Raw genomic sequence first — 20,853 nt, 5'->3', positions numbered from 1 at the left:
AGGAGGGTGGGTGTCATGGGAAGGAATGTTGTCTGTGTTTTTGAGATCAGGAAGTGACACTCAAATATGACATTCCTCTCTGTGAAGTAGGTGTAAAAGGAAAATAAAGGGCATCTTTGAGGGAAAAGCTTTTAGCAGGATCACCTCCTGCTCTCTGGACTGAAAGCGATAGAAGGATAAAACGAAGAGTTTCTTCCTTTTACATAAGACTGTTCGGCTCACTAAGCCAATGCACTGTTGAAATATCCTCACTGAGGTTTTGTGCTTTTTTTCTGCTCTTTGTTCCTAAAGTGAACTTGTCCGTTATCCATAAGACAAAACAGATGTTACACATAGAACCAGCTCTGCCCTGAAGCCCCAAAAAACTTACAGCTTTGGTCAGGAGCTTTCTGAGGCAAGAAAGCATTCTCTTTGATCGGGAACTATAAACCCTTCTTTCTGCTCGCTCTCTCTTCTGTCTGAAATGACAAAAAATTGTTTGAGGTCGATGATGAGAGAACCTTCTCTGTCGTGGCCAGGAGTTTCCACTTCAGCATAAGATGGCCGACCGGAGCCCCGTCTGAACTTCAGGATTGGCCAGTGGGTTGGACGTCTCTGTGGAGGATTTAAAATGATAATAGGCTGTTAAAAAAGCTGATTGAGTTGGAGGTGATTTGATTCATTATTTTTAAAAAGCATTTTTTGACAGCATTAGGGAAAGTGATACATAAAACCACTTTTGTTCAACCTGTTGTTGAACAAAAAACATTATTAATAAAGTAATGTTGTAGTTTGCTGCTTGAGAATTAAACTGGAATATTCTTAACCTTATAAGAAGTACATTGCTGTCAAAATAAATTTTGTAATTTTTTTTGAAGATTTTGGTGCTTAATGACAAACACATTTTTGAGGAGCCACACTGACCTCCAGGAAGAAAACACTGGCGCTGGAGGTGGGGTGACTGTACATGTAGATCGATGTGAGAACAGCTGCTAGCAGTGCAATCATCACTATGACGACTCCTGCCAGGAGGCCTACTGGCATCGCTTTCTGGCTCTCCTCTATCCTGTCAGTATTTCCATCTGTAGAGAAGACATTTAAATTGCTTATGGATTAAATGGGGGTTTTTTTGTTGTTTTTTTTACAAAGTTTAATGTTATCACATAAAAATATCCTGTCAGGTACATCTAAAACCGTACCATATTATACAAAAGTGGGAAGATGAAATAGGTTCTGTGCAGGGCTTTCAATAAGATGTCTGATATATGTCAAGAATATAGCTGCAGCAACACCAAATCAGAAGAAATATTCTGTATTCTCTTTAAAAAATTTCAACTAAACAAAAGCCATGTTCAGACCCTTTTGTCCATAGAGGTCAGAGTGTAGCTATCGCTGATGATAAAGGTGCAGAAAATTCCATTTAGATTAAAACTGCAAAATGATTTAAACTGTTCAGTATTTTTCAGAGATTTGGATGATATTTTCAAGAAATATTTGAACTTTACCATTTGCAGATGTGTTAGCTGGTGGCTGTTCACTTGATTTATCCCTGTTGCTAGAACTGCTGTGTAATAAAAGCTTATTGGTGGTGGATGTTTTCCTTGCGGGGGTGGCAGTCATGTTTAAGATCCTCGGCTGCTTTGAAGTAGATGTCAAATGTAACAGTTATGGGCTAGGCAGCTAACTGCGGCTACAGAAGCAGCATCAGAAAAGCGTTCTTTTAGGAGCCCGAGGTGTGGAGAAAACAGGAGGCAGTGTTTTTAGTTTTGGTGAATATATATTAAGTGATTTGAATAAAACAACAATTACAACAACACAATGAGACAAGACAATTGACCCAGAATAAATTAATTGCAAAATCATTAAGTTCAGAGTTCTTTTCCTTAGCTCGCCATCTTCAAATCCTGATGAGGATCTGATCCAACCGGGGAAAAAAAAAACCCGACCTAAAAGGTCAGAAAATCCATTAAGCATTTTATCAAAATAACAATTATGTACAAACATAATACAAAAAAAAATAATTAAATTTAAGCATTTAGTTTGTGCAAATTAAACGTAACAATTAGATTTCTAATAATTAGGCAAACATTTCAATAATTAGGTTAAATTAACCATAATTTAAATAAAGTAAAACAAAAAATATCAATCATAATTCAAGTTAATCAATTCAAAGTTAAAGTCAAAGTCAAAGTCAAAGTCAAAGTCAAAGTCAAAGTCAAAATCAAAGTCAAAGTCAAAGTCAAAGTTAAAGTTAAAGTTAAAGTCAAAGTCAAAGTCAAAGTTAAAGTGCACTTCCAAAATATCAATCAAGGAAAATAATAAATTACTTCTCAAATACTCAAGCAGAGTGAGGGAAAGAAAAAAAAATAAGTAAATACCTAAGTTTATTGCGCAATATCATATTTAAGTGTAGCTACATTCTGTTCTGATAAATTTTATTTTAAACTTCATTGCCTCAGCATCAATATAAATGTGTCAGAACATACACAAAATTCAGCAACAGATTACCTTATCAAGAGAGTGGGCACGCCCAGCCACAATCAGCTGTGCCAGAATCCCGGTGACATCCAGGTAACAACGCCAATAATTCTAATAAAACAACGCTCCAATGAGCAATCAAACCAAAGTTTCACATGTAAAAGCAACACTGCTTTCAGATAATAAACTCACCAGGCAATCAAATCAGTGGGCTTAAAGATTTTGATGACTCCGTGAAGAAGACGCCAACAACAAGCCACAGCCACAGTGGAAACAGGTGAGGATCTTTAAACTGCGCGCTGGAGGCGTGGCTTTAAATAAGCTAGCGGAGTTTGGGGCAAACAGGAAGTGGGCCCGCAAAAATAAAAGTCCATTACTAATTGCAGGTTACAGGTTCCCCCCCTAAACTCATGTGCGGCCTCGTACATGCAACCGGCTGGTGACACACTACACTGTCACATGATGTAGAGGTCACAGAGGTCTCATCCAGTTCCAGAGCAGATGTAAAGACTGTACTGAGTCCTTGAAACAGGGTTTGGATGCTCTGCAGAAGTGGATGCCCAAGTGTTGAATACTGCAGACGAGTTGGTGGGTGACGTGTTCTGGTAGAGCGTCTGGCAGATGGTTCAGGATCTGGGTTGGAGAGTTTTACAGCAGAAGAATCACTTAACATGCTGGATTGTCCTGGATAGGATGCAGATTCTGGGTGAGGAGAGACAGGTCCTGATTGAGAGGAGGAGTTGTCCCCAAGAGGCTCTGAGTCAGCAGAATCTGTTTCATCTTCAGCCGTTCGTTCCAGGTCGAGTTCAGCAATAGGTTCAGGTCCAGACTCCACTTCCTTTTCCTCACCAACCTTCTCTTCTAAAGAGCTCTGGGGATGCTGGCCAGGCGAATCCACAGGTATAGGAGCGATGGTAGATGCAGGAGCAGGTAAGTCAACCTCAGTTGTAACTCTGGTGACATAGGAGCTGGAGTAATCAGATAAATCAGGTAAGAACAGTTCTTCATTTTCAGGGTCTAAAAGATCTACATTTTCTGAAGTCACGGGTGCAATCGCTGTTTTCTTCCTCTGTTCTGGTTTAGAGGCTGGGGACAGGTAGCCACAAGGCAACAGCAGATCACGGTGGAGAGTCCTGATGGGACGATCTTTGCCTTCTGGTTTAACGGTGTATACTGGAAGAGTGCCGGCTTTCTTCTGAATAATATACACGTCTGATTCCCACCGGTCTGCGAGCTTGTGCTTGCCTCGTAGTTTGACGTTTCTAACCAGAACTCTATCTCCAACTGAGAGTTCTGCAGCTGTGACTTGCTTGTCAAATCTGAGTTTGTTCTTCCACATGACTTTCTCAGAGTTTTCAGTTGCAATTTTATAACTTTCTTTGAGGTGTGACTTGAGCTTTTCAACATACTGTGAATGAGATGTAGATGGTTGTTCAGACACAGGCAATCCAAAAGCTAAGTCAACAGGAAGGCGGGGTTGCCGACCAAACATCAGTTCATATGGGGAGTATCCAGTGACATCATTTCGGTACAGTTGTGCGTGTACCAATGGCTTCACAAAATCTTTCCAGTGAATTTTATCTTCTTCTTGCAGAGTACCCAACATGTTTAAAAGGGTTCGGTTGAATCGCTCCACAGGATTTCCACGGGGATGATAAGGTGTGGTCCTAATCTTTTTGATTCCTGTGATCTGACAGAGCTCTTTGATTGTGTGTGATTCAAAATCAGTCCCTTGGTCACTATGGAGACGCTCTGGCATTCCATAATGGACAAGAAAATTCTCCCATAACACTTTTGCTACAGTTTTAGCTCTTTGGTTTGGGGTTGGCACTGCAACAGCATATTTTGTGAAATGATCGGTTATCACTAGAATATTTATTGAGTTGCTCCGTTCTGGTACTAATGAAAGAAAGTCCATGCAGACAAGTTCGAGTGGTCTTGAAGTTTTAATATTAACAAGTGGTGCAGCTTTCTCAGGTTGTGCTTTTCTTGCATCTTTCACAGTTCTTGAGTTTGCTACAAACATCACTTGCCATTCGTGGCCAGAAGAACCGTGATCTGATGAGGTCCAGAGTTCTTTCTGTGCCCAAATGGCCCATCTGGTCATGCAGCTGGTTGAGGACCTCAGCCCGCCATTCCTCTGGAAGTACAAGTTGGTAAGTAAGCTCACCTCCAATATTCCTTCTCCTGGCGAGAACATTATTATGGAGCTCCAAGCGTGTAAGCTCTACAGAAGTAGTGGCAGATCGGGGAGCTGTTCCCTCAGAAATGGCGGTGGGTTTTCCCCTCGTTCCAACTGAGCGATGATGTGCTGAATGACTGGATCGGCTCTTTGTTTATCAGCAATTTCACCTTCAGAGAAAGATGGCACAACAAGTGAAGAGAACTGTACATCATTAACAAAACTGTCTGGTAAACTGTCAGTGTTAATGGAGAGGGTTTGCACAAGAGCAACAACCTGGTCCAGGTTGGGTGAGCTGTACACCAGTTGTCTGTCACATATTGCTTGGACTGAGTGCTGGTCAATGGAAATACAGGATGGATGTTCCAGATGTTGTTCAGTAAACTTCAATATTCTTTCTTTCTCCTTAACGGATAAAGGATCAGCCACCTGTTCAGCATGAGGTCGACGAGACAGACCATCAGCATCTGCATTTAACCTGCCAGCCCGATAAATGATCTTAAAAGTAAAAGTTGAAAGAGCAGAAAGCCATCTATAGCTTGTAGCATCCAATTTAGCAGAAGTTAGCAGATATGTCAATGGGTTGCTATCGGTAACCACAGTGAAATCAGATCCATACAGGTAGTCATAGAATTTTTCCGTCACTGCCCATTTGAGGCTAAAACTCAAGTTTATGGGCAGGATATCGACTTTCACTGCGGGACAGACCTCTGCTAGCATATGCAATCACCCTGTTCCGCCCATCATGTTCTTGGTACAAGACTGCACCAAGGCCAGTAGAGCTAGCATCTGTGTGTAATATGTAGGGTTTACCTGGGTCTGCAAATGCAAGAACTGGTGCTGTACTAAGCTTCTGGATTACTTCTTCAAAGGCCTGCTGGCAAGCAGTTGTCCAACGAGAAGCAAATGGTTCTTTGGGGTCAAGGTAATGTTGCGACTTCATCTGTTTTGAATTTTTCCGACAGGGTGGATATCCAGCTGTTAACTCGTTGAGAGGTTTGACCACTGATGAGAACCCTTCCACAAACCGGCGATAATACCCTGCGAAACCAAGGAATGATCTGAGCTCTTTTAAATTCTGAGGAACTGGCCAAGATGTTAATGTGGAAATCTTGTCTGGATCCGTCTCCACTCCGTCCCTTGAAACTACATGTCCAAGGTAGCGAACAGATGTCTGAAAGAAAACACACTTTTCAACTGACAGCTTCAATCCAAATTCTCTCAAGCGTTGAAGAACTTTCTTCAACCGGAATTCGTGCTCCTCTAGAGTTGGTGCAAACACTATTAAATCAATGAAAACAAGCACTTCTTTTAAATTCATGTCTCCCATGCACCGCTCCATGAGGCGTTGAAAGGTGCTAGGAGCATTGGTTACACCTTGAGGCATGCGGTTAAATTCATAAAATCCAAGTGGACAGACAAATGCAGTTTTATTTTTGTCTGATTCATTCATCTCAATTTGGTAGTAACCAGATTTTAAATCCAAAGTGGAGAACCATGTTGAGCCAGACAGTGCTGAAAATGTGTCCTCCAGCTTTGGCAAAGCATATGCATCCCTGATGGTCTGTGCATTCAACTTCCTGTAATCAATACAGAGCCGCACAGCACCATTTTTCTTCCACTACAACTATGGGGGAAGCAAAAGGTGAGTTGGATTCACGTATAACACCAGACTGCAACAGTTCTTGAATGTGTTTACGTACAGCATCCACATCTAGGGGGTGAATGGGTCTTGGTCGCTGTTTAAAAGCAGTGGGATCCGACAGCTTGATCTCATGCTTGACCTTATCTACGACCAAAATCAAGATCATGCTTTGAAAAACATCTGACATACTGTCGAGCATGATTGTTATCGTTGCTTCCATTCAGTTGAGCGGAGAGTCTCCAAAATTATAGTTCAACTTAGTTGGATTTAGCTCTGAACTATGGGAAGGTTGATGCACACTCTGTTCTTTATAAAGTATGGTTTGGATTGTACTGACTTCAGCGATGGCGGCTCTAGCTGGAATCACAATGTCATGGTCAGATTCATTAGTGATCACCACTGGCAGAGAAGCAGGCTGTACAGGAGGTAGATCAAAAGGCTAGACTTTACCATTAAACCACCAGGTAGAAAAGGAGGTTGGATGCTGAATAATTACTTCTTTTTCACCTTGCAGTAATGGGCATATAAGAAGAGCATCCAACACAGCAGTTCTCTGAGCAGGAACAACCTGGGGATAGATGACTGCATTTTAGAATGCCATGATAGTCATCAGTTGTTAGTTTGTGCCTTATCTCCAAAATTTTATGCACTGCTCTATATCCAAAAGGCACAGGATGGAACTCAGACTGTGACTGACAGCACTGGTTATACACAACATCCAAAGTGTATTTGTGCCAATCAGAACAGGGGTTGAGATGATCGCAGGTCTGGAACAACCAAGGCCAAGGTGTTTATGTCCATCTCTTCTCCTGTGAACTCAGAGGAAATGTCAAACAGAGTTCCACATATCCAATATAAGGCACCCTCTGACCATTTGCACCTTCTACCTCCAAAAGATCATTTATGGGTTTTATTTATGATCCGATAGATGGGTGTTATAGAAGGAATGTGAAATTGTGGTGACTTGGGAACCTGTGTCTAAGAGGCAATGAAAATTGATCCCTTTAATCTTCACCTGCCAGTACTCCTTGTGCCCACTAACCCTTTAGGTAATGGAAAATAAGAAGATGAGTCTTGAATGGGGGACATTCATTGGTTGCAGCTCCACTTGTCCCTCAGTAAGAACTGCTTCTAGTTTGATGATTTACTTTTCTCCCAGGACTGCTGTTTGTGTTTAAGCTGGCGCGTTTTCTTCAACCAAGCTGGAATTTGGCTGACTGGAACAGTTGGGAGCAATGTGACCATCCTGTCCACACTTAAAGCAGAACCAGGGCTTTGGCCTACTACTAGTTTGGCCAGATTTTAGTTTCTGTTTTTCAGCTGATTTTCTGGTTTAACAGAATTAGAGTCCTTAGACAGCAAAGCTGACATTTGACTCTGCAGCTTCAGCATTTGCTTTCTCAAGTCTTCAATAGCACCCGAGTCTGATGGATGGCCACATGAACATGCACTAGTAGTGTGAGCTTGTACATTGACACGATGCTTGACTGATGGAATATGTTTTTTCATTAACATCTCTTTTGCCAACTGCCTATCTTCTTCTGTTCTAAGTGTTAATAAAAGCTCTGAGAAGGGAGGTGGTTGATCTTTTTTCTTTTCTAGTCGCAGTTTGTTTATCATACTATTATCCCAGCAACCTCTACAAAATTGTTTTAACAAATATTTGTCCATTTCAGTGGCTGGAATCCCACCACGCTTCACCACTGTGCTGAGAGCCAATTGGAGTCTCTGCAGATAAGAAGAAGGTCGTTCTCCATGGTCCTGAAGTGTGTTTAAAAATTTTGCAAACAATTCTTCTCCATCCTCAACAGTAGCATATGCAGAATCAGTACCTGCAAAATGTGGCAGGCAGGGCATCAGGCCCCAAACCCTTCACTAGGTCAGCAGCTGGAGGAGTAAACCTTCCAAAATGCGCCTTGTAACATGTAAGGGTGCATGACTTGGATCTGCATTTAAAAGTTCTATTTGAGACCTCCAGGATTCATAATCTGCCTCATGCTGAGGTTTTGGAAGTCTTCCTGAAAAGGTCGTAGTCTGAATGAAGACAGAGGTTGAAGATTTACATCATCTCTGCGCACAATGTGTTCCACAACAACCCTTTGGACCTCAGAAGGATTCAGATCATTCCCGAAGGAAAATTCTCGGCCCCACATTTGTAGTTGGATTTGGTTGAGTTTGTGGTCCTTGCTGGTAGGTGGTGGACTGATCTGATTGATTTGAGGGAAGAGTAGGTGGCGGAGTCTGACTAGACTCTCTTTCAGTGTTAAGTACTTCAACAATATCCTCCTCCTCATCATCCCCTTCATCATCTTTATCAGGCTTCCCTCCACTAGCTGCTATTCCTAAATGAGCACTTATTTGTTCAAAAACTCCTTTCAAAACATCATCAAATGATTGTCCACTCTGCTGGGAAATACGTTTCAGTTCATGAAGGTAATCGGGAGGTAAGGTTGTGTCCACTGTGGCTGTGGCAGGGCACTCTCTTGAAAGTAATTTAACAACAAATATAACATCTTCTGTAACCTGAGATGGATAAACGTATGGCAAAAGCGATTTTAGCTTTTCCAAATCTGCAGAATTACTGAATTCAACGGCCAGGTTTTTTTAAATGGATTCTCGCGTGCAGTAACAGTAAAAACCTTAATTCCACCATAACCACGTAAATAATTGATGATCTCATCATCTGCTTGAGTGTTCGTTACACCACTAATGATGACAGAATTTGCAACATTGATACCAATTTGGTCAAAGAAATCCATATTTCAATACAAACCACAAAACACATCCACCAAAACATTCACAGTATCAGGCTCCTGGCTAGCTCGCCAACAATGTAACAGTTATGGGCTAGGCAGCTAACTGCGGCTACAGAAGCAGCATCAGAAGAGTGTTCTTTTAGGAGCCCGAGGTGTGGAGAAAACAGGAGGCAGTGTTTTTAGTTTTGGTGAATATATATTAAGTGATTTGAATAAAACAACAATTACAACAACACAATGAGACAAGACAATTGACCCAGAATAAATTAATTGCAAAATCATTAAGTTCAGAGTTCTTTTCCTTAGCTCGCCATCTTCAAATCCTGATGAGGATCTGATCCAACCGGGAAAAAAAAACCCGACCTAAAAGGTCAGAAAATCCATTAAGCATTTTATCAAAATAACAATTATGTACAAACATAATACCAAAAAAAATAATTAAATTTAAGCATTTAGTTTGTGCAAATTAAACGTAACAATTAGATTTCTAATAATTAGGCAAACATTTCAATAATTAGGTTAAATTAACCATAATTTAAATAAAGTAAAACAAAAAATATCAATCATAATTCAAGTTAATCAATTCAAAGTTAAAGTCAAAGTCAAAGTCAAAGTCAAAGTCAAAGTCAAAGTCAAAATCAAAGTCAAAGTCAAAGTCAAAGTTAAAGTTAAAGTTAAAGTCAAAGTCAAAGTCAAAGTTAAAGTGCACTTCCAAAATATCAATCAAGGAAAATAATAAATTACTTCTCAAATACTCAAGCAGAGTGAGGGAAAGAAAAAAAAATAAGTAAATACCTAAGTTTATTGCGCAATATCACATTTAACTGTAGCTACATTCTGTTCTGATAAATTTTATTTTAAACTTCATTGCCTCAGCATCAATATAAATGTGTCAGAACATACACAAAATTCAGCAACAGATTACCTTATCAAGAGAGTGGGCACGCCCAGCCACAATCAGCTGTGCCAGAATCCCGGTGACATCCAGGTAACAACGCCAATAATTCTAATAAAACAACGCTCCAATGAGCAATCAAACCAAAGTTTCACATGTAAAAGCAACACTGCTTTCAGATAATAAACTCACCAGGCAATCAAATCAGTGGGCTTAAAGATTTTGATGACTCCGTGAAGAAGACGCCAACAACAAGCCACAGCCACAGTGGAAACAGGTGAGGATCTTTAAACTGCGCGCTGGAGGCGTGGCTTTAAATAAGCTAGCGGAGTTTGGGGCAAACAGGAAGTGGGCCCGCAAAAATAAAAGTCCATTACTAATTGCAGGTTACACAAAGGAAACGACACGTGGCGGGTTGTTCCATTTTTGATGTTTGTCATCAGGAGACATCGTGGATCCGGCCTCTTTAACAACACAGAGCCACTGCGATTAAACTGGGAAATAAATAATGCTAAGGTCCGACTGAGATTAATTTTCTGTTACTAACTAAAAGGCAAAAATGTAAAGAACCTCTTCTAGGCAGCCGAGGTCAACCCATTCCTGACGATTTCTGTCAAAGCCACTGGAACATCTGAGGAAGGAAGCAGTGGCTCTGTTACGTGGCTGGAAACACAATAAGTCATTCATAGCAATATATTTTGTAGGAAATTAGTAATTATTTGTTTATACTTTTGGAGACTGAATTTGAAGGTAGAATGGGTCACAAGTCCAAAGAAAATATTGTAAGAGTAAAAGAAGGCAATCTGTTTTTACTCTTCCTTTATACAGATGATTCTTCAAAACAAAATATCATTCATGTTGTGAATTCCTTAAGCTAAATATGTCTCCAAGATCTACTAGCTGAAACATATATCTTAAAAATTACATTAAAATATATCTGAAGGATCCATATTTTCAACTTTTTCTTTGTTTTTTTTTCCTCAGGTTACCTCTGTAGTCGACTACACCAGCTGCAGTCAAACCCAATCTGAGCGGTGACACATGGGCCGCAGCTGGAGAACTGCAGACATGCTGAGAATAAAGTAACAACAGAGACGTATAAAATGGAAGAAAAGTTTTAAACCAAATAATACCACATGAATGTTACTTACTTGGGAGAGGGAGCAGTTCCACCGCGGTGGAGTTGGAGATATTGGACTTTGGAATGTTTATTCTATGATACTCATAGAAGGTTCTCCGACGAACATCTAAGGTGTGTAAAAAAAACCCAAAGAAAACCCCATAATATTTTTAATAAAATAATAGCTATAGTAATAATGTCTTAAATAAAACAATTATAGGGAGTTAGTTCACAAAGTAGTGCATAAAAGGATAAAAGGACAACAAACAACAAGTTTGCAGGCTAAATTATCCAATAGTTTTTGTCTCCTCTATAAAAGTTATGTTAAGCATTAAAAGCCATTTCTTTTTTGCAGTTTCATATGTCAATATGAACAAGCATTTGTAAGTTGCACTGGTTTGAGTTTCCTTTAGATAATCAAATCACAGTCTTACTATGAATCTGTTCTATGTCATGTAGCACCACGAACGCATCAGACAAGCCCACTTTGACAGGATGGTTCTCAGAACTGATGTCATTGATGGCGACAGGAATCTAAATGCACAAGACTTCCATAAATATATGTTCTTCATAGTAAAAAGAAAGTAAAAACAAAATAGACAAACACATCACCTCTTTGTAGGCAAAAACAATCCGTCCATCACTGTGCAAAGTGGCCTGGAAGGTGAAAGTTCCTAGACTGATGCCCTGGAGGTGGACTCGGTTCCACTGAACGACCAGCGCAGTACCTGAAGAGTGGACATAATGAGAACATTAAGTTCAATAACCCACTAATGACTTTATGGTGAATGTCTAAATCTTACCTACCATTGTCATAATATAACACAGTGGAGTTTTTGGACAAGCTGGGGTCAAAGTTGGCCATCAAGGGAGCAATGTACTGAGTGGCTGTGAGCATCTGATGGATTACAGCTCCAGTGTAAATGAAACCTGGAACAAGAAGTTAGAGCTTAGCCACTGGAAGAAATTTACTATAATCTACAATCAAGCTAAAATGTATTTGGGTTCAATAGAGTCTTTTAAATGTACAACTGTGTTTGTTCTGTTGATATTAACATTTTAGAGAAGCCAAGCCAGAGTCTTCACCTAAACCTGACAGAGAATCTGTTAAAGAAGTAAAAAAGTAGGGAAATTGTAGCCCTTCAACTTCAAAGTATTGGAGCTCATCACCAAATATAAATACTTCTGCAAATGTTGCTCAACTGCAACATTTTAAGCAGCTTTAATAATAAAACATCATTTGAGATGCAACATTTAAGGGACAAAAATGTCAATAATGACTTGACCCACCTCCAGTAGCAACTGTGATTTCTTTCAGTGGGTGACCATAAAAAGGAAAGATGAATGAAAGATTCACTCTCTGAAACACAAAGTGTGAAATTATTGATTATATTCTCATAGGACATGAAGAAACAAAGAGCAGAAACACAGAACTCTCATTTTGGTTCAAAATCTGAAAATTCAATGAGTTGAATTAATTTTAAAACAAATATCTACAGAGTACATCTTTATCTGTTTCTGAGGTTGAAATTTTGAGTTGGGAATTAGCTGGATTTTAGTATTGTGGTTGTATATCTTTGATATGTAAATATTTGATGATCTCACACCTCTGCTTGTCTGTGTGAGCTGGACAGAAACTGGAGGACTCTCCACTTTTCCCCGTCTGTCTGATCGTCATTCACCCAGAGGTATTGGCTTAGTGCATCTCCAGCACCGTAGAGTTTAGATGTGTAGTAGACATGGTCAACATCCTACAACATCATGCAGCTGAATTAATTTGTTTTGCCTCTCCTCCTCAAACAATTCTTTAATAGTGAATAGAAAATTCGATATTTTTATTCATTTAATCAATGTAGTTAAGAGACCCCTAAACATTAACATAAACAGCACATGTATCAATACATATCAGATTAGCAAAGAAAACATTTTAGATTCTACTTTTAGGACTACCAAAATGACTTACATTTGCTAAATAGCATTGTAATATTACATATATATAAATAATTCTTATATTTTTTTTACTTACTTTAGATTCTGAAAAGTTCACAAACACCAAGATTAGTTTAAGCCCTTTTTGAACGCTCAGATAAGTGTTTTTTCCACTGGCACATATGAACCACGCATGCAAAAAGAAAAAAAGTAATCATTTAAAGTGACAGGGTTAGCTTTACTGTGAGTGCATTACAAATTTACAAAGGCAAATTGTAAAAATTAAGATGTGGTTAAACATTTTTGTATGTTTAACCACATACAAGAATGTGGTTAAACATTTTTAAACCTATTGAGGTTTAAAATGAACCTCAATAGTCAACAAAAGCTAGTATAGTTCATTTGCTTTTTAAAATCCATCTGTAAAACAATCTTACAACAATCTGGGTGGAATTGTCCTTTTCCTCCTCTGCCAGCAGTTGAGAAAGTTGCTTGTGTTGGTCTCTATAGTTCTTGTCTGGAGCTAAAACAGGATCCCTAGACCTTTGGTGTCTGTTCTGGAGATCATGTGGGACTGCATGCAATTGTCCCTCTGCGTGTGACAAAGAAGAGTGGAGTGAACTAATTGTTATGTTCAAGACCCCAGTCTGAGGTGACTTGGAGCATGGTGACACATTATTCTGCTGGGATTAACCTTTAGGAAATGGATCTACTGTATAAAGGGATAAACATGGTCAGCATGAATACTCAAGTTTGACACTTAAACATTGCTCAAATTGCATAAAAAGAAACAAAAGCAAGCAAATACAATATCCCACACACCATTACACAATCACCAGTCTGAGACATGACAAGACACATTGCAAGACCAATCCCCTCCATCACGCTCTGGGACATAAACAGTTCCCCAGCAGGTGCCATGTGTGATAAACATCCATCACCGTTCCTCCCAACAGTTAACAAGTGTGCATCCTATCTTTTCTCTTCACAGTGGACAGTGAAGACATGCTTCACATTCTTCACACCAGCAGAACCAGGACCAGGCATGTGAGGCAAGTAAATGGTGGGTGTTGTGTCTATATATCTGTCACACTGTGGTCCAAGTTCTATAAGCACCCGTCTGCATCCAAGTGTGGCCAAAGTAGTTCTCTCATGCCAAATGATCTGCATGAACAATAGTGGGGATGTAGAGATGGAGTAGCTATTTGTACTGGAGGAAAAGCATAATGAGTGCTAATGTCTCCTATTTTTTTTTTTTAGTTGCCTCAAAAAAGGTAGGAGACATTAGCACAACTTACGTAAACAGATTGTTAAAGTTCACTCAAATTTGATTTATTTTCCTTAGTGGTTTCCCAGTTAATTAAGTTTTGGTACTTAACTCTGTAGATTTATTTTCCATTTCAACAAATAGAAAATAAGCAAACAAGAAACTGACATTTTCTAAGATCCACATCAACTGTGCATTTCTGTGGGATATTTATTCTGATTAAAATTTATAACTAATATATGATCAAACACACCAAATATTTCAGTAAAGAATATTTGAAAATATCCCTGCTATCCACAGAAAAATAATTCAGAATTTTAGGAACAATATAGCTAAATATAATTGCTATAACAAATAATTTTTGACATTTTTAAAAGTCCTAAAGAACCTGATATCAACCACTGGCAGATGTCAAATAATAGGACCAAAATCCAAAAAGTTTATTATGGCTCCAAGAATTGTTATTACTAAGCTATAAAAAAAACGTTGCGGATAGAACATCATATTTTCTGGAGATTTGAAGCTTAACTTTAGATCACAACTGTGTGACATCTGTTGACAGTGTCATTACTGCAGTCATTTATATTCTCCTAACAAAGAAGCAAACAGTTCCACAGGTAGAACGCAGTGCCATTATTGTTCAATACCACGAGAAAACAGAAAATTCTATTAATATAGGCCTAATAGAAATACTTTACGCAGAGGTGGAAAGAAAGCAACATCTTTTAATACAAGGCAGCGCTGATTATTTGATTATCTGATCATTTTGACCGTAAATTCCCAGTAAATATATTACTAAATGTTTGATCCATGAAAGTTCAGATTAATTTAAAAATAGTTTTCTAAACCAAAATATAATTTTTGACAGTGCGACGTGTTTTAAAGCAGACAACATATATTTCTTTAGTTGTGATATTGTATGATAAACAATATCACACAGAAGAGTTAAGTATTATTGAATATGTAAGCGTGAGACTTACCAAATGGCAATCCTTTGAAACGTGTTTCAATCTGTTGAACAAGGATCAGACTTGTAATTAGATGAACCGAGATAATCCTCGCCATTCTTTCATTACAATTCTGCAGCAAATAAAATCATAAATCCTCCAACTGCTGTGCCATAAATGAGATACCTATCTGAATTTCAAGAAAAACAAAACAAACAAACAAAATACTTGATGAAAACACTGAGCGATACTAAGTTAATTACTTCAACATTTTACAAGGACATTTTGTCGTTAAAAATATCGCTAATTTTGAGCGAATGTGCGCCGGACTACTTTTTGATTATGTGATGCCGATGTCCAGACTCCAAAGCCGTGCAAAGGTGGCGTTCAAATAGTGTGGGAATTTTTAGAAAATTTTAGCTTTCCTTGAATTTTTGATTCCTACAGGGTAATCGAGTTACCGTTTCAAATAGGCTAACACATTCTTTAATTTTCCAAAAGGAGCTTCAAATTAGTTGTTCTGATTTATTTATTCAGAACCATTTTATTTCTCGACACTGGTTCTCGTTTCAGGTACTTAGTTTTCATCCCAAACTGTTATGTGGACAATTTGAGCAGATCTGGAGCAACCGTTTGGCATACAAGTAGCCAGAGTTGTTATATTTATCATGGCAATGATATACTTACTGTTAACTAACTTCTTCAAACGATGGTGATTAAAACAAAATCTAAACTCCAAAATACCACAATACATACCCTCTATCCTGTCCTCCCGAGGAGCCGATTCTGCCGATAGACATAAATGTTCAGAACAACTGAAGAAAAAATTAACTACTGAGATCAAATACCACTTGCCTTCAACTACACTTTAATAAGCTATCAGGACTATTTAGAGTACAGTGGTAAAATGTCTGGAATGCAGTTACAAAAACATTTTCACTATATAATTTAATTAAACAGTAAATCAAGATTGAGTACAATCTAGTGTAATATATTCCAAGTATTCATTCAGGAAACCTAAATATTAGTTTTTCAAAAATAAGTCACAACCTCCTATTCACATTAGCAGATGATTAGGTTCTGCTGGAGGTTTTGTCCAGTTAAAGGGGAATTTTTCCTTTCCACTGTCACTACATGTCTACTCACTATGAGGGATAAGATGTAAAGTCAACAACCCAAGTGATTGTTACAACGTGCTTGTCCAGGAGTGAATGCTGCAAGTCAATGACTTGATGCAATCTGGTGGGTTTCCTTAGAAACTTTTTAAACGTTGAATAATTAAGCATACTTCACTTTGGTTAATTGATTAAATACATGACAAGGAAACATTTTACAGTTTTCTGGTTTTAATCAGACTTAATGGGTTACACTGATAAGGAAAAGAGCATTGCAAAATAAGAAATAAAAAGGGTTTTCACTGTAGCTTAACACAAGGACACTTTGGATCAAAGCAGACTTGAAACATCTAAAAACCATGTGAATACTTATTAAACTGGAAAAAAACAACACAAAATGCAGCCACTTTAACCACAAGCTCTTAGTGAGAGTTAATCCTTATTGATTCATTGCTTCAATGCGCAAAATAAAGTCACAATCTACTGCAAAGGAAAAGAAAAAAGAAGACCACACTTCACTAAAGGTGTTAAGGTCAGTTTAACACTATACTAGCTTTTAAAGCACAGAAAAAAAAATAAAATAAATAAAAAATCACAAAAAACACAGCTTTTGTGAGAGGATTGTATTTTGTGTCATTTGCACTTTCTCACCCATGTGCTTTTAGTTAATTTGATTTCATGTGAATGAATGAATTAAAAAGAATATATAAATATTGAGTCTTTCGGAAATCCATCAAGTTCTGTAAATCAGTTAAATTCTGTTTATAGGTTGTTTCAAGCACATTGATGAATAAATTGATATAGAAGGACCAGTATATATTTGTTAGGCTTTCTGATCAAATATGAAACGTCATCATATTAAGCTGATAAAATCCCATCGTCTAAACTGTGCAAGATAACCGTGTTATATTCCCAGTGTGTGTTTTTAACAAGGAAGATACACAAAAACCAACACGAGCATGGTCCAAGTTATCAGTACTGCACCATTTCTGTTACTTATGGCCTGTTATATTTACTTTGAAAAACAGGGAATGTCAATATCATTTGGCTCCAAGGAGAAAAAAATAAATAATGAAGCCAGATTGATCCAATGTTCACTTAAAATTCATGGGCCTGAGGATTAGATTAGCACCAATATAGCACAGTTGTCATTAGCATGGTGGTTGTTGTGTGAGAATAGGCTTCTGATTCCATATTTCTAACAAAGCTTTATACAAGTACGGTTCATTTACCATTTCACCAAAAGTGAAAAATGTGGACAGAAAAGAAAAAAAAAAATCTCAAAAAACAATACTCTGGAATAGTATTTCAGTCTAAAAACTCAGCATTTCAGGAGCTCAACCTCAAAGATGAGGGTAGCGTTTGCAGGGATGATGGGTGGATAACCTCTGCTTCCATAAGCGTAATCCGGAGTGCAGGTCAGCTTGGCCAACTGACCAACACTCATCTGTTGAGGCAATGGAAAAAGAGATGGTGTAAAATTTTTAGTAAGAAGATCCCTCATATGTTAAGCTAAAGAATAAGTCAATTGAAAACATATTTGTTCGCACACTAACCATTAAGTGCATTCTAGCTCCATCTCACGCTTACATTTTTTTTTTTTTCTTGATTATTCAATAGGAAACAAAAACAGAGGTAAGACTCATCTGGCTGGAAATCTCAATTATATCAAAAATTGACATTTTTAATCTAATCTCAATTTATATGAAAGTAAATTACTATAAAATAAGAGATCAGAGTAATTTTGTGATATACATATTTATTTTGTTGCCAAAAGTCTCAGTTTCCCATACGCTAATAAAATCCAAGATGGGGATATTTCCTGACATCTTTACATTGGCTTTTTGGCTGAATAGAGAAACTAACCAATAGAAATGGGTGAAAAATTAGCTTCATGGCAGTGAAAAGCTCGACCATTGTTTAAGGAAACTTATTTATATAAAACATGAAAGCCTATTGAAACATCTTTGAAAACATCCCAGCCTTTCAATGTTGTGGTGTTTGCACAATGTTTTACAGTGTAATCATTGCTTGCTGTTGAATTGAATACAGAAAGACCACTACATCACAGGCTAATCAAGCTTTTATACTCATTCTGATATATATCAATATTTTTTCTGCATTTCTAATTCTTCGTACCTGAGCTACACCTTCATCCCAGCCGCGGATAACTTCACCAGCTCCCAGTTTAAAGGTGAAGGGGTCTCCTCGATCCCTGGAGGAGTCAAATTTCTTCCCGTTTGTCAGCGTGCCTGTTAAAAGAAAAAAAAATACAATATGCTGTCTAATATTTATATAAATCTAAGCTAAAACGCTAGAAAATCTTTAGCAGTCGGTGCGACGTTTAACGATCGATACGCCTGCACTAAACATGAAGGTGCTGTCAGTGAATGGTTAGCATACTTAGCACATGAAGATATTACATTGGTTTGAAAGATGCTCTTTCTAGGCTTTGTTTTAGTGCTCGAATTAATTACCGTTTTGTAATTACCAGGAAACCAATTCTGAATGTCGGAGAATTTTCATCATTTTATATCATTTTCAGACGGGAGTCGGGCCATCTGCCCCCGTGTTTCCAGGCTACGTGCTATGCTAAGCTAAACTAGCTGGACCATTAGCTTGTTATTAGCCTCAGTTTCTCTGCTTATACTCAGAGAATATTTCCGTTTGTTGGTATGATTCCCATTTGATATGGCCGTTTATCATATTCAAAGTGAATGGTCGTTTTTTTTTTTATCTTTTGAGGAGCGAGAAACGAAACAAAGCTCACCGACGTAGTGCACGGCGACCATGCTCCCCTTCTTCGGAAAAGTCTTTCCTGCAAATTAAAGCCCAAATTTTATTCCAATGCAGCACCAACTGAAAAATCACATACTATCCGGAAAACACATCGAAATTAAAATATTTACCGTCTCCGGGTCTAAGAGTCTCAACGTCAACTCCCATTGTTCTCTAGATGCAGCCTTTCCTTTTCTAGAACGGTGTGTCCGCGTCTTCAAAGAAGGGCGGAGTTTAACTTGTCATGTCACGTGGTTTACAGGCGCGCCTTGTGTGACAGTATTATTCCGTCAAAAATAGTGTAAAGAGTTGGATGCAGTTTTTTTTTCTTTCCTTCTTATAGGAACTTTCTGTCTCAGTGTAGTGACTGAAAGCTTATTGATTACAAGGATTTTGTATCTAAGTTTGTATCCTAAAGAAAAATCTAAAACTTCAGATATCTCACAAACGAGATATTAACATGCATGTAAAGTCTTACAAAACCCTCATATTGAAGCAGAAAAACTCTCAGTATTCAAGACCCCGCATAATCTAACTAGTAAAGACATTATTGCGAGGGAATTGAAAAGTATACTTTTTGTGAGGTAACGCAAAAGAAAAAATAATCACCATGTTCTCTAGGGGTTCTGTACTTTTCTGTCTGTGATTATTGTCTTTTTTGTATCTGATCATTCTCAAGGGATTCCTGTAATTTACCACAAGATGCCGCTCTTCCTTTGTCGTGTTAAACCGGTGTTGAGCACAACACAACAGCTTAGAAGACAGTGCTGCGTATTGCCCAGCAACAAGGAGAAATCTGACTTCATTATGTCTGATTGTTTAGTAGTTGCCATTGAGTTTATTTAGTGTTGGGAAAAACAGAAACGTACTAAAACATTATTATAAATAACATGTCAAGACACAGTTATATTTTTTGGCTTACACATTCAATCAGTGACGTGCGGTCAGGGGAGGCAGGTGAGGCAGTGCCTCACCAGCCATCATGGAAAGAAATAAAATATATAATCATAAAGTAATTTAAATTGTTATATTCATCCGGTGGTTTGTACTAAAAAATATTTATTTTTCATGTTGCTTCACCAATTTTGATTTTTATTTGTTCAAAATCGCTGAATTTTCTTATTTTCCCATTCAAATGCTTGGAAGCGATGCCGGTGAGGCAGCAGCGAGCTCTGCCTCACCTTGGATTGCGCAACCCCTGGCTCTGCGCTGGCTGCTAAGCGGAGAGAGCATGTTGCTGTACGGCGTCAATAAAATGGTTTAAACAAATTTAATATGTGAACTTATTTCCAATAATTTAGCTTATGTATATAATGTACAGTGCTTTTTGTCACCAACTGTGTTTGTGTAACGTGTTTCGTGTAATGAGCGATTATAAACGGCAGAGAACAGGTTCGAGGTGAGGCAGGCAGTTCTCTTGCCTCATGGCAGGGGGCGCTCAAGATCCCAGTCTTGTTCACTCCTCAACTGCCGAGTAAGTGACAGCGAGCTAGGCTAAACGATTCGGGAAGCAAGTCAAGTGCAGCGATAGATTATAATAGAGATAGTGATTTTTTTCCTCTCGCTTATCCCGACTTTCGACATGGATGACTACAACACTAAAAAAGTTTTCTCAAGTGGACTTTCAATCGAAGCAGGAGATAATATGTGTGTTTTGTGAGCTACAGTTTGTATGTGTAAGGATGCAGAAGTGAAACATAACCTGTAAACTGCTGTCAATCTATGCATCTATTTGCAAATCTGATTCTGATGACGTCAGTGC

At 38.3% G+C, this 20,853-nt stretch overlaps 3 protein-coding genes across 3 annotated transcripts; all 3 read right to left on the bottom strand.

Moving 5' to 3' along the window:
* Positions 1 to 76: 76 nt before the first annotated feature.
* LOC122841846 (plexin domain-containing protein 2-like) lies at positions 77 to 3,972 on the bottom strand. Its single transcript, XM_044135461.1, has 3 exons — positions 1,485 to 3,972; positions 904 to 1,061; positions 77 to 594 (listed from the first exon to the last, which is right to left on the bottom strand). Exons 1-3 carry the CDS (start codon positions 1,597 to 1,599, stop codon positions 379 to 381), a joined length of 489 nt encoding a protein of 162 aa, XP_043991396.1. The 5' UTR covers positions 1,600 to 3,972; the 3' UTR covers positions 77 to 378.
* Positions 3,973 to 8,910: 4,938 nt separating this feature from the next.
* LOC122841382 (plexin domain-containing protein 2-like) lies at positions 8,911 to 13,905 on the bottom strand. The gene is made up of 12 exons (XM_044134657.1): positions 13,807 to 13,905; positions 13,422 to 13,507; positions 13,082 to 13,157; positions 12,663 to 12,806; positions 12,346 to 12,415; positions 11,863 to 11,985; positions 11,668 to 11,783; positions 11,490 to 11,589; positions 11,087 to 11,182; positions 10,925 to 11,006; positions 10,506 to 10,566; positions 8,911 to 10,399 (listed from the first exon to the last, which is right to left on the bottom strand). The coding sequence occupies exons 1-12, from the start codon at positions 13,903 to 13,905 to the stop codon at positions 10,223 to 10,225; spliced, it is 1,230 nt and encodes a 409-aa protein (XP_043990592.1). The 3' UTR covers positions 8,911 to 10,222.
* Positions 13,906 to 16,526: 2,621 nt separating this feature from the next.
* On the bottom strand, positions 16,527 to 19,345 carry LOC122841844 (FK506-binding protein 1-like). The gene is made up of 4 exons (XM_044135456.1): positions 19,223 to 19,345; positions 19,084 to 19,131; positions 18,453 to 18,565; positions 16,527 to 17,760 (listed from the first exon to the last, which is right to left on the bottom strand). Exons 1-4 carry the CDS (start codon positions 19,257 to 19,259, stop codon positions 17,635 to 17,637), a joined length of 324 nt encoding a protein of 107 aa, XP_043991391.1. The 5' UTR covers positions 19,260 to 19,345; the 3' UTR covers positions 16,527 to 17,634.
* Between the last annotated feature and the right edge of the window lie 1,508 nt (positions 19,346 to 20,853).

The sequence above is a fragment of the Gambusia affinis genome, linkage group LG12 (assembly GCF_019740435.1).
Source record: "Gambusia affinis linkage group LG12, SWU_Gaff_1.0, whole genome shotgun sequence".
NCBI classification, from domain to species: Eukaryota; Metazoa; Chordata; class Actinopteri; order Cyprinodontiformes; family Poeciliidae; genus Gambusia; species Gambusia affinis.
The sequence above is the reverse complement of the archived record's forward strand: the minus strand, read 5'-3'. Positions and strand labels throughout refer to the sequence as shown.

Coding starts and splice junctions, on each gene's coding strand:
- LOC122841382 (XM_044134657.1), bottom strand. CDS start 13,905: ATGGCACCTGCTGGGGAACTGTTTATGTCCCAGAGCGTGATGGAGGGG. Junction 11,590..11,667: donor TTGTTTTTGCCTACAAAGAG/GTGATGTGTTTG, acceptor TTGTGCATTTAG/ATTCCTGTCGCCATCAATGA. Junction 10,400..10,505: donor ACCTCGGCTGCCTAGAAGAG/GTTCTTTACATT, acceptor GTGTTGTTAAAG/AGGCCGGATCCACGATGTCT.
- LOC122841844 (XM_044135456.1), bottom strand. CDS start 19,259: ATGGGAGTTGACGTTGAGACTCTTAGACCCGGAGACG. Junction 18,566..19,083: donor GGTCGCCGTGCACTACGTCG/GTGAGCTTTGTT, acceptor TTCTTTTAACAG/GCACGCTGACAAACGGGAAG. Junction 17,761..18,452: donor GGGATGAAGGTGTAGCTCAG/GTACGAAGAATT, acceptor TTGCCTCAACAG/ATGAGTGTTGGTCAGTTGGC.
- LOC122841846 (XM_044135461.1), bottom strand. CDS start 1,599: ATGACTGCCACCCCCGCAAGGAAAACATCCACCACCAATAAGCTTTTA. Junction 1,062..1,484: donor AGCTAACACATCTGCAAATG/GTAAAGTTCAAA, acceptor TCTTCTCTACAG/ATGGAAATACTGACAGGATA. Junction 595..903: donor CCAGTGTTTTCTTCCTGGAG/GTCAGTGTGGCT, acceptor AATCCTCCACAG/AGACGTCCAACCCACTGGCC.